Genomic DNA, 13,408 nt, shown 5'->3' with positions numbered 1-13,408 from the left:
AGATACCTTGTTATTTTGTTAAAATCAACAGTGCCCATGAGCCTCCTCTGATGTAGTATCAAGAAGGAGCTTTTTGCCTGTATGTGACTGTACACATCTGTTAATTCAGAGATCTAAATGTGAAATCCAGCACTCAGGGACACCAGGTGGATATCTGATACTCTCTGAGGAATTTGGCGTTCATAAACCATTGTATGGATTATTCACAGCCATGCATTATTTTGCCTGCTTGTGACAGAAAAAATATGGGTGAAATATTTGCATCAATAATTAATCCTGGTATAAATCAATACAAGTTACTAATAAATGAGAAACAGAGACATGTCACTGCCAAAAATCATCTGTTAATGCCTTTGTCTCTGTATATCGCAAATGTTTTAATACTAACTACAAAGTATTTCTCTCAGTAAAAGTCAGGAATATTCTCCAGCTCTAATATGAAAGCTGCACTCACAGTACAGTATAATTTGAGACTGGAATAAAAGTCCATAGAGCATGAGAAATAAAGAGATACAACTCTTCATGTCTACTTCACATGACTGTTCAGAAGTACTTACATGATTTAGAACCTAAGGCCTCAATTCACTTGTCCACACATAGGGATCTTGTTCCATTTAAAACTCACTAGGGTATCACAAGCTTCATCGTGGGGCTGTCGGATAGGACACACAGCTATTGTCTCCTTTGGGAACAGCAGCTGGAGAGCAGCAAGGATAACCTAGGGTGCCTGAAGTGGCCCTGGGTAAGCATGTACTGCCAGCTAAACCTTAAAGCTTCAAAGTCCAGGCTGAATTCAAGCTTAGGATCTGTTCTCGAAGGTGGTGTCTGTGCCACTTCTAAAGAATGCAAAAGACAGTATTCTCGTCACAGTGGCTATCCGTTTCTATTCAGTATTCTTGTTCAACATACAACTCTTTCCTTAACCAAACATACTTGTTCTTTGCCCGAAGACCAAATCACATTGTGAGGGACAACCCCACCTCCCCTGGTAACACTGAAAAGCTGGGCAAAAATCATAAACTTGGCTCCATCTGATGATGATGTTCTGGTGGTGAGATCACACTCCTGAAAAACAGCAGGGGTGGGTGTGATTTCTTCAGGCCAAGGGTTGTCAGTGAAGTGCTCTCATCAGTAGACTGCAGCCACCAATGGGTATTTTACATAAAATGGTGGATGTGTCTTCACTACATGATGCGCCTGATCTTTTCAAGATGTAGTACTCACAATTCTGAACTTAATTCTCAAATTTCTTTTTATGTACCTGGGACCTTTACTTGAATCTAGCAGTAAATCAGTCAGAAATAAGACTTAATTCTCTGAGAAATACAGGCACTGTTAAAAACTTTATCCCTCAGCAGAGATTGAACTCAGCATCCACGTAGGGGTCCCACCTAGTAGCACAACATCAGTGCTTCCCGAAGTTTTCCCTTAGCAACCCTACTTCCAGGGTCACAACCCCACTTTCATTTTCACTTCCAGGCTTGCGGGCCCCAAGTGGGGTTATGACCCTTACTTGGGAACTGCTCCATAACACATTGAAAAAATTAACATACCAGCCAGTAAATACATCAGCAAAACAAACCCATCCAGTCTACCCAAGACCATGCACTGTCTGCCATCCCTAGAGGCCTTACCTATTAAACATGGGATTACAAAACCATGTACCTACTTGCAAGCTCACATACTGTTTGGGTATGAGTTACCATTGTCTTGTAGTCTTCCTTTGTGTGATTTAGCTGCGTTTGGTGTTGACAAATATGTGCTAGCACTTTCAAAAATATGACCCTCTTTTTCTTGCTTATTCATATGTTGGAGGTGCTGCTTAGATTTATTATTTGCACATAATAGAGTTCACAGTTACTGTGTGTCAGAAACAAGATCTGGAGAGTATGCTGCTCCCACAGCTGGAGCAACACATACACATCTGCTAAAAATACAGTGTCAATTGTGTTGTCCTTAGCAATTAATCACTTACACTGTATTCTATCAACTCTCCTCCTCCTTAACTCCTACTGGTCTTTACTCTTTTTCCTTTCTTCTTCCTCTGCTGTCTTCTGTTCTCTTTTTCTTCCGTGTCTCCCACTTAATATTTTAGCATCTTCTCCAGAAGTGTGGAGTTTGGACATGGAGATGCTATTGCAACAGTTCCTAGTTCTCTTGCAGGACGTTCTACCACTAAATCTCAAAGAGCTTTGCGCAGGTTATGAAAGCACACAAGTTATGAAATCTTAATATCTTCATTTTACAGTAGGAAGATTGTAATGCTGTTCTGGCAAGGTCTGTTACTCTCAGTCACCAAAAAATCAGTGGCACTGAAAAAGATGAATCTCTGGTTTCATAGGTCCCATGGTGGACTCCAAGCAACATGGTTAGTTAGCACAAGATATACCAGTAGATGGCACTTCAGTATTCATTGCTTATACAGCTGAGGGTCTGATAAAAAGGGTTTCTTGTATGTATTTCTTCACATACAACTTTTAGCATAATTTTATTTCCCCTTGGTCCTGTGCTGTTTTCCTAGGATCTTTATTTCTGTTTTTTGCTGTGACACTTTTCTGTTGCTTCTCCATTTCTCCATTTTCCATATGCTATGTCTCATTTTGAAAAGAAACCGGGGGGCAGGGGGAGGAAACCAGAGGAGGAGAAAAATTAAAAATAAAAAATAAAAAAACTTGTACAAAGTGGAATCCCTCACCGATATTTTTCAGAAAAGAGTGATCGGACATCCCGACTAACTTAATACTGAGGAGAACTGGGGTGGTGGTGAGCAGGAGCAGTAAGATACACTCCCAAACGTTCTTAAGGTCCTAGGTATGTATCTGAACGTGTGGCTCCAAAAGCACACTGTGGTGACCTACCTGCATGTACAGATAAAACGGTATTAATATCAAGAACAGATCATGCTAAGCCTCACCATGTGTTTTTTGCAGTGTGCGATAAATAGCTATTTACTAACTTGCACTATATGTGTGAAACATCTGAACAAAGACACTGCATGCCCTCAAGTCTGTATTTTACAATACCTTTGCTGTACACAGGCTGCAGCTAACATTTCAGATTCTGGCCTTTCTTCCAGATAGGAAATGAAGGTTTTGATCAAGCTTCTGCTGTGGGCTCTGGCTGGATTTCACCCCGTCAGTGCCTGTGGTGCTGCTTGCTAGGTTGCTGACAGGGGCAAGTGCCTTTCAATTAAGGCTGAAGTTCCATCAAAGCAGGGAGAATGCCAGGGAGATTAATAAATGAATTGTCACAGCTTCCAGGCATGCTGGGTTGGGAAGTGCAACTTGAGTTTGTGGGCTGTGGAAATTTGGAGCTCTGGGTCTGTATCTTTATAGAGATAGACTCAGTGCCTTTTTTCTTTCTCGTAAAAAGAATAATTAACTTCTCTAAAGTTGAAGTCCAAATGTGGAAATGCTCAATATTTGCATATCTTTTATGCCAAGCATTTTAGGCTTTTTACAGTTTTGGTGGAGTCACCAACTGAAACAAGGATTTGAGTTGCTCTGCCTAAGCCATCTGTATGTGGGAAAAGATTATGGGAAACATCCCTGCACAGCTCTTTTTAGTTGCTCTAGTGAGCATTACCCATTATTTTCCAAGTGTCTTGCCTTGGGATTTTTCCTGCTATCCTTGCTGTCTTGACCAATCTAGCTGGTACTAAATGTTATTGTCTCTTTGATTAAAAAAAAAAAAAAAAACAACCAAAAAAAAAGAAAAAGTGAATAATACAATAGTTTTAAACTGCATTTTAATTGCTTCACACTTTCATCTTATTTATTTGTTTTAACTTAAAAATACAGACAGAAACTTTTGTTCATTTGCTTGCATTTTCTCTAATACACATTCTACTCAGCACAGAATGAATATTGTAGTGATCAGATATTGCATGCCTTGAACAGCAAAAGGTTTCACTAAAATCAATGGGAAAATAGCATTAATGGGAAATTTTAGATCACTTCAGAATCAGGGAGGGAAAGACATTCTAGAGAAGGAACATTTTATATTCCTGATGACAACTGCATCCAACAGCTCTGGTGTACAGCTGTTCCTTCAATGTTTCTTGAGGGGATTGTTTCTTTTTAACTGGACATTCCTTTCTGATTTTGGAGACTTTCTTAAAAGTGGGTAGACATACCTCTTCATAGGATCACAGGCTAATGCAGCTTGGTAGGGATGTCAGGATCTGCTGGATCGTCCTTATGGGGAAAAATGTTTCCTTTATACCCAATGGGAACTTCTAGTTTTTCAGCTTAGGCCTGTTGTCCTGCTACCATGCACTGCTACAAAGACCCTGTCTCCATCTACACAATGATCTGCTTGTAGGTGGGAAAGGCAGCTCTGAGGTGCCCCCAAAGCCTTCCCTTCTCCAGGCAGAAGCAACTCTGCCTCTGCAAGCTCTTCTTGCAAGCTGGGTGCTCCAGCTTCTAAGACTTAGCTGGGCTTGCTTGTCATCAGTGCCACCTTTTTCTACATTGTCTAAGGACTTGCACAACTACCTATCTATCTGGCTTATCTACATGTCTTGCCCTGTGACTTCTTTTAGCAATGCCTCTAATTCAGAAATCAAATGGTAGCACGTTTTAGTATCTTCTAAATGTTTTCTGACAACAGCCACCCACCAACATCGTCCTTGTAGTTCCAAGTGCCTCTTAAAATACAAAGTGACTGAAACTTAAAATATAAAGTACGTAACATGAAGCTCAGCAAAAGATCGATGCAAACACTGCTATCAGAATAAGAGCATTCCAAATTGCTAATAGATCTTGGGAAATGTATTACAACTGTTCTTATGTAAAATGGCATTTTGCATACAGCCGTGCTACACAAGAATGATTTTTTAAAAAATGCTACTTTTGCTCTGAACCTCTAACATACTATGAAAAAATAGTTCCAATATTAATTTTTAAATTTTTCAAAAGTCTTTATAATCAAGTGGCTAAAATTTAGTTCTTGAATGTGAGTGCTGTGGTTTCCTTTTGTGGAGTTTTTAGTATCTGTAAACCTCACTGAAGCACTGGAAGTTTCGGATGCTATTACGGAGTGGCACTGGTGGAAATTTGGGGGCCTTTACATATTTACATCTATGCTAGATCACCTAAATTCCATTATCCTGTAGTGTCTGGGAGGTCTGAATAACTGTTATCAAAGTCCAGAGTTCCTTCTCAGTTTTCTGACATATTAGTGCTTTTCAATCCCATGGTGAAGGTGAACGAATCCATTTAAAGATTATAAGATCAGAAGAACATACCTGTAAGTTACAGGAAAATGTGCCAGATGTAGTTTTAACTCCAAATCACTCTCTGAGCTGAATATTATGGCTCACACCTTGTTTTCATGTCATATTTCTCCACTGTGTAATAATTTCATTTGCCACATTGTTTAGGAATAATGAATGAATGTGAATTATACAGATCATGCTAAATAAGTGTCAGCAAAATCCAGCCACAAGGGTCCATTATGTATTTATGTCTACTGGGAGGAAAAAAAATAATTAATAATTAAAGAGTTAACTTGTATGTACTGTTTTTCATGTAGTACCTGCAAAATTCATGCTGCCATAATGGGACAGGCAGGCCTTGGAATTACAGAAATATCAAACAAAAAATGTAATTTCCCTATCTTCAAGGAGTTATGAATTTAAAATTTGATACCTTGTGAACCCCTTGGTCTATGTACAAATGTTACGCTTCACCAGAAAGCATGGAATCCTAGTTCTTCAAAGGGATAAGATACAGATGTTTCTGTGCTGGTGATTCATTGTATAGTAAAATGTCACTGCCTAGAGAACAGCACTGCATACTGAAATTTAATTTCACCTGATTCCCATTTGGAGGGAAAGAAGGAAACATTTTTATGTCATAAAAAAAAAAAAGAAATGGCAGCTGTTTGAAATTTGCTGAGAGGTTTGGAATGTAGTTTTAGTTGAGGTGTATTAGCAGGCAGAAAGCAAGTAAAGAGGTAAAAGGTGCAAAATAGGTCCATGATACTGTTCTTATGTCTATCTTATGAACACAGCTATCACAAATGCATTTGAGTGTGACCAAAATTCTATATACTCGCTTGCATTTGTTGCAAAGACAAATACATTTGGGAACCAGGGCTTTAGAGGCAATAGTCTTATGGTTCGAATGATTCAAGCTGGGTCTTTTAGAATTAAGCTGATTTTACTTACGTGCCCAAATATGGGTTTCTGTTTATAAACATATGTGCTCCGCTCTGTGTTACTGTGCCTGCATTTGTGAATGGCGTTCGCAAGCCTGGGATTCAGTACCAAAGTATACTCCATGGTGAACTAGGAGTTTCAGAAGTATGATTTACAGCAAAGGGAGTATGTATGCCAAACAACAGAAAACACTCAAGAGAAAGATATTTCTGAAAATGTATTTATCATCTGGTTTTAGGAGCTTGTACAATCCAGAACTGGAAACCACCTTCTTGTATTTAGACATCCAGGTGTCTCTGTGTCATCATTTAAACAACATCCAGGATAGCCTGTGCATCAAGAGAAGAAGAAAACTAAACCAAATCAAAAACAGTACAAAAGGACAAGAGGTAGAAAAAATGGATTCAGCACCTTCCTTAGACCGAGGGAATTAAGTTCACATTTCCACTTCCCAGGAAATTCCCCATGTACAAGTCTAGAAGAAAGGATGAAAAAAGTAAAGCCTGTCCTGTATGACTCAGTGTAGAAAAAGATGTGAGATTTGTAATCTTGATTTAAGCAGAGAGTTAAACATGATTTTGTAGCTCAAGGATGGAGGCGCTTACCTACTGGGGGAAGGAGGAGGGGAGGCAACCTGGATTCTGGCCCCTGCTTCAAGCACTATATATGTATGTTACTCAATTACAAATGCAAAACGTGTAGGCAGCCCCCGGGGCAAGAACCCAGGACTTCCTCTTCAAAAGGAGCACCTATTAGGGTTGCAAATTATCCTCTTTCAATGAATCTGGCTTCCTCTCCAGTACAGAAGTATGGCTTCAGTATGCATGACAGACAGTTCTCCAGCCTGTGCTTCACCTTGAGTTGGTGGCAGATGCACTCTTGGGACATGTGGGAAAGATCTCCTCAGAAAGAGACTGGCAGTGAACATGCATCTCCCACTTCATGAACAAGCACCTTATCTACAAGTAAGGTATTACGTAAAATGCTGGCAGTCATGCTGCTACAACCTCTGGACGTGCTTCTGGGAGAAAGTTTCTGGGGCTGTTGTGCTTCCTGACAAGGCTGGTGAATGTTAGGCTTGCTCAGAAGATGCTTACCTCATGAAGTGTGTCAGGAGATGCCTCACCTGTACATCACAGGCAGGCTTTGATGCAAGGTAGGTTTCAAGATTCTCAGCTGTATAGAAGTACGAGTAGCAATGGGAAATACAGTAGTGGAACTTTCAGATCATTTTGTCAGCAAAAATCTTGATGTAGACTTTTGCAGTGGTTTTGCATACATGTACACACACAAATATAGCTTCCTCGCATTTTTGTTGCTTTCCTTAAATTTGGCTGTCAGTGACTTTCTCAAAGTTATTTTGTGATCCAGCAGCAGGACATCAAATTAGAACCCAGAAATCCTGCTCTGCTACAGTCTCTCTGTAAGACATGTAAATATATTTACAATTAAAACCAGTATTTTAATGTTATTTTGTTGGAAATGAAGTAGCTGGCACGTATCTGATTTTGAGAAAAAACTCCTCTGATACTCTCCATATCTATTAAACATTTTGTTTCTATGTCATTGTCATGGGTTTATTATTTCCTTAGAAGATTTCCTGATAGGTTCTTTTTCCATCCCACTGTCCTCCCAGTCCCTGTTACCTTTTATTCTGGTTTCTGTTCCCTCAGGAGACTAAAATCCTGTTCCCTTTGGTCCTCTCATCATGTTCTTCCTTCCAAAGAGACTGCTTGTCTAAATGAAGCAACAGGAGGATGAACGGCAGATGTTTTTTACTATTATTTTGAATACAATATTATAAATGCACACTTGAGATTTTAGGCATAGAGGAATACATTATATTTGCTTTGGATAATGCTAAACAATCCATAACAAATTAGTGTTTACTCTACAGTAAAAAATACACAGAAGACTACAGCATGAACAGCCTTCAAAAATGATTTGTCTTTAAACAAAATGGGTAAGTAACTAAGTCAATTTCTGCTCTCAGACCTTAGTTCAGCAAAACACTTAAAACACCACTGAATAAGGTATTTAAGTACATTTTTATTTAGTATGATAAATTTTGGGGAGTGGGGCCTTATTTGGGAGAGCATCATAGCACAGGTAGTGTGAAAGAGGATTTTGGTCCCTGCTGTGCTTACAGCTGCTAGCTTTCTTCAGTTCACTGTATTAGTATTCATTCTTAAGTGGGTCCAGTTTGTCCAGTTTGAATACTGGTTCACCAAAAAGAACTTGTGAATTAACCTTCTGTTTGTGAACTTCCAAATGATAATGTGCTCTTTGAAGGCTTTGGTGAGCTTTTTTTCTTTTTGCACTGCTTGTTACATGTCTTGAATTTGGGCAAGTAGGACCCACTTTGCTTTTTCTATTGGTCATCTAAAATGGTGATACAACTACAACCTCAGTAACATGGATCTGAAACTCAGCAAAAATTCAAATGTATATTCAATACCTCCTAGAAATAAGGAAGTTAAAGATGTCCAAGAAATGACAGGCTGTTTATTTAGCGGATGGAGAAGGAAACAAAAATGCTGCATCTCTTCTCACTCACTGTACTTGGATTTAATTACTGCCAATGAACTGAAGACATTGCTCCTGTCTGAAAAAATGGTTTCTTGAATCAATGTCAGCTGAAAGCTTTGGCCTTAACCAATGTGCTTTGCTGCTAGCCATGCACAAGCTTCTTTTCTCCTAACCGCCAGTATACTGTCTTCTTTGCACAAGAGGGCAAGAACCCTTCAGAACCAAAACTGAAGACTGCCTCTAAGGAAAATTCCATTTTATTTTTTTTTTCACTCATCATTTATTTACAAATACACATTATAACTTTTATATACATTGCACATTTACATGGTAGAAAAGTACAAAACTATATATTTAAATGAATTTATATTTAACTCGCCATGTTTGAAAATATAAAATTGCATCAGAAAAAAAGTATTATGAAAAGCAAGAAACTTGAACTGATAAAGCTTTGATATAACTTTTAGTGACACACTGATTGGGAAAGAAAACTTTGAAAGTGGTACTGCAAGACCATCTTAAAGGAAACACCTGATAAAACAGTTATGCATGTAACAAGAAAACCCCCAAACGATAAAAATAAAATAAAACCTTTATTCTTATTACAGTTAGCCCTGTAGTTAACAACCTTCATAATCCGATTTCTTTGGGTCTGGAATTCGTATAGTACAGTATAAACGCTCAGAACATTGAGATCACTTCAGTACATGATGTGATCAGAAGCAGAGAAAAGTGAAGTGGAAGAAGTTTCCTTAAAGATTGCCTCACTGCACCCTGGAAGTATACTTAAATCAGTTACAACGCCTTTTGGTCAGTCAAGATTCCTTGTAAACAAAAACCCGAGGATCTTTTACATACAGAACCGGCAAGAAGAAAATCCAATAAATAAACATAACAGAAACCAACATGCAAGTTCGTTAAAGTGGAAAAGAGTTAACATCAGTGAAACAAAGAGCTGAGATCATGTGGGTAAGCTCTAAGGAATGGACTTTTATAGTTTGCAAGAAAAAAGAAAAGCTTTACTTTACAAGCAAGAGACCTCACAATAAATAACACTGCTCTTCCCGTAACGAATAAATTTCTTCAAAAAACAAGGTGTACAGTCAACCAGACATTTTATGTATAAATTATAAAACATGACACAGTATAAATAAATGTCTACGAGACTCAACTATATGTATACTTTTTTTTTCTCCCCAAAATAAATAGGCATACACTTATGTACAGTATGGACATTGATTTCGTGCCCAATGGCTGTTCCAATAAGTGATGGAGCTTTTACCACTCTAGAATGGAAGATATAGGAAAGCTGTAGTCCTGGTCTTCATCTTCGTCTTCGTCCTCTGGGTCTTCATTAATGGCTAGATGGGGGAATACAGGGGAGCTGTTGTTTAAATAAGGACAACAACAGCGCAGAAGCAGCTCAGTGCATGTTTTCAAAGCCCTCTGAACAGCCATAATACAGCGTTGCATTTTATGCGACTTGTAGTGAGATGCTCTTTGGCATCTGCTGTTATGCAATAAGGTTTTTTATACGTAATCTATGAAGTCAAAACTGCAGAAAGTTCTGAAGAATCAATGGCTCAGGTTTTATTGGCAGATTCCTGAAATCAAATGGAAAGCGCTCTTGCGTTCTAGGTTTAATTGTTTTGTGTCCTTCATTCAGAGTTAGAAGAGGCAACTGTGCTCAACCAGATGCCCATGTGCTACCATTAGGCTTGTTCTTTTGGACCGAGTTAAGAGTTTATCAGGGCGTTAATAAAGCAATCAGCGAAGCACACGAGAGCAGACAAAGTAGGAAAAAAAAAATCACTAGAATTACATTCTTAGGGCAACCCCTTTCTGACAGAATGACTTGTCCTTTGAATATCCCCAAAAAACCCAACTTGAAGGTCAGCTGGTTGTTGATCTATTGCATTTAATCAGTAACCAAAGTGTGTGCATGATAGGTACATACGTATATGTCACCTGTGCTGTATCTCAAATCTCCAAGTCGAGCTTTCTTATGTTTAAAGGCGTAAGTCTTCAGTACCTAGGGATTGCCTTCAGAAGCTTTAAGTGTCTGCAGAGTTAAAAATCTCACTTACAGTTGCAAGATCCAGAGTGCTTTACTTCTAGAAGCACACCCATGGAGCAGGCTGCCTCTTTCATGGCACACTCACTTGGGTAAGTGGTGTTATCGCTGGCACAGACTGCCTCGTCTGACTTGCTTTCAGGGCATAGCTCATCGCAGAGGGCGCACCGACCTCTGCCAACCTTAAAATCCCACAAGCACTTCTTCCCAGCACTGCACTGAATGTCTTCACAGGATTTGGCTTCTAAAAATACACACAGGATACAAGAGGTAAGTGAAAAACCAAAGAAAAAAGAAAAGCAACAACAAACATCCCCAAACTCCCTTTTCCCCTGTAAACTGTGAATAGACAAAGCTCAGATGCAGTAGATATTATGATACTTGCTGATTTTGCTCAAGCAAGTAGTCCCTTGGACACCATTGCCTGTCTATATGTGGGGGAGGAAAGACAGCTGTGCCAGCAGAGCTTGGCCCTGGGAATACAGAATTCCATTTGCCTATTGTACATGACTTTCCTGCTCTGTTTGATGTCTGTGGAAATTCAGCTCTCCAAATTAGTGGTAAGCGCAGAATTTGTCAACACATTCAGCATTTCTAAATCAATTATTTTTAAACTAACCCACACAGAGTAGTTGTCTAAAAGACTGGAAAGGGAATTCACCTCAACTTTTGCCAACTAAAAGCAGCCTCCCCCAAATCTCCCCATCAGTTTTGGGGAGCAGAGGCTGCTCTGAAGGTGCTTCCTCATAACACGCTTCACTATCAGTCCTTTCTGGGAATCACAGTACAAAATGTCAGGATGCACAGAGATTATTTTCCTATCTTCACCCACCAACTGTCTCCAAACTCTGCATTATTTCTAAAGAGGGAAAAGTGATCAGATGTTTCCAATTAAGTTAACGCAAGCTTTGCCAAGACCACTTGAAGACAATTGTTTCCAGGAATCCAGATCCACTGAATATCGAGACCTTGTTACACTGTAACCATATCATCATCTATTTAATGGCGGCTACTTCTCCCTTGGATACTAATGTCAGCACCCACAGTGATAGCAAGAGAAGCAGCATCAGCCCCTCTACTCCCTCACCCCTTCCGCAGCCTTTTCTGGGGCAATGTTCACCCTGGCTCTCCTCCTCCCAGCGGGAAGCACTAATCCAGGCTGTTGGAAGCCTCTCCTCCTCCCCAGTGCTCACTACACCCACCCAATTGCAGACATGATACTCTGAAACCACTGACCAAGGAAGCTCCCCCCACCCTTACCCTCCTACCGAAATACCTACTGATGCATTTTCCTTCGTAGGCTAATCCAATGGATCTGCCCAGCAGGCAAGTAGCTTTCCTCAGGTGGCAGGCGCTGGCGTAAGTGATGCCGTCATTCCCGCAGAGATACTGTTCAGGGGAGGTAGGCTCTGGGCAAATTCGATTACATGTCACACAGTAGGCATTGTTAGTTTGGTCAACCACACAGGTGGAGCTGCCGGGGCATAAAACATCCCTACAAGTCTCTGAAACAAAAACGGAAACACAGAGTGTTTAATATGAGATCCCAGAGCCCTACTGTGGAGTAAAAAGGTGACGCAATGAAACAAATGATCAGATAGAAGCGTTTATTGGCTCTTGCCATTTAAGGGCAGCTGAAGGGAACTTTCCCAACCCAGGGCAGTTGGTGGGATGCAAGTGCAGCTAGACTGTGGGGAACCCTCAATCCAGCTAGGGCCTTGTCTGCTGAGCATGGTTTAGCTACTGTCTCCCAGCATTAGGAACATCACTCTGGTTCCTGTGGGGAAGTACATCCAACAGCTCCTCCTCCCTACACTCAGACACACAACCTTTGGCATTTGAGGGAGATGGGATTAGATTTGCAAACCTACTTTTGCATTTGCCCTGATACTGGACTTCAAGTTCGGGCTGTTCTTTACATCTGGCTTTGAGAAGGGCACACTCGTTCCTGTAGGTTTTCCCATCTAAGCCACACACGGGACCCTTCCAAGTGATATTAGAGCAATCCGGAGCACAAACACACCGAGGTTTGTTCTTCTTGTTCATTTTACATTTCTTCCCGGGTCCACAGTCCACATTCTCGCATGTTTCTGATGGAAGGAAAGAGGCACCACTTTAGTACCAAGCGTGCAGAACAGACCTGGTGTCAAAACTGCTTGAAGAAAAAAAAGACACTGTGACCCCAGAGCACAGAGACAAACACCTACCCCCCACCCCCCTCTGGGAAACACCACTCGAGGGAAACTGCCACTGCCCCTGCCCCTGAGGGCTGGGGCGCCGGGCGGGAAAGAGGAGGTCGCTCCCCTCCTCCCGGCGGCCAAGAAGAGATGGGGTCCCCTCACTCATCCCGGGGCCAGTAGGAGACGCCTCTCAAAGCCCCAGCGAAGAAGGAGGCGGGAGGAGACCGCGCTGCCCCCCTCACTCCCCCCTCCTTTCCTTCCCAACTCCTCCTCCCCCAGCCCAGTCCCTGCCTGCACCGCTTCCCAGCGAAGAGCAGCTCGCCAGCACCCCCTCACCTTTGCACGGGATGCAGTTTGGAGCTCCCCCATTAAATATCATCCACTTAAAAAGCGTGTTGTCGTTGACGTCCTCCTCCGTCCACGAAGTCGTCAGGCGGCCGGTCTTGCAGCACTCCTCCTTGC

At 41.0% G+C, this 13,408-nt stretch overlaps 1 protein-coding gene across 1 annotated transcript in view; it reads right to left on the bottom strand.

The window, feature by feature from the left end:
• Nucleotides 1-8,936: 8,936 nt before the first annotated feature.
• LOC104409735 (follistatin-like) overlaps nucleotides 8,937-13,408 on the bottom strand; it is a 5,626-nt gene continuing 1,154 nt past the window's right edge. Inside the window, exons 3-7 of the mRNA XM_010019691.1 lie at nucleotides 13,283-13,403; nucleotides 12,638-12,856; nucleotides 12,047-12,271; nucleotides 10,780-11,010; nucleotides 8,937-10,053 (exon numbers count right to left, since the gene is read on the bottom strand). Coding sequence (XP_010017993.1) covers nucleotides 9,971-10,053; nucleotides 10,780-11,010; nucleotides 12,047-12,271; nucleotides 12,638-12,856; nucleotides 13,283-13,403 — 879 coding nt within the window. The 3' untranslated portion in view covers nucleotides 8,937-9,970. The remainder of the gene's footprint in view (nucleotides 10,054-10,779; nucleotides 11,011-12,046; nucleotides 12,272-12,637; nucleotides 12,857-13,282; nucleotides 13,404-13,408) is intronic.

Source organism: Nestor notabilis, unplaced genomic scaffold, assembly GCF_000696875.1.
Source record: "Nestor notabilis isolate BGI_N333 unplaced genomic scaffold, ASM69687v1 scaffold27538, whole genome shotgun sequence".
In the NCBI taxonomy this organism is placed as follows: Eukaryota; Metazoa; Chordata; class Aves; order Psittaciformes; family Psittacidae; genus Nestor; species Nestor notabilis.
The sequence above is the reverse complement of the archived record's forward strand: the minus strand, read 5'-3'. Positions and strand labels throughout refer to the sequence as shown.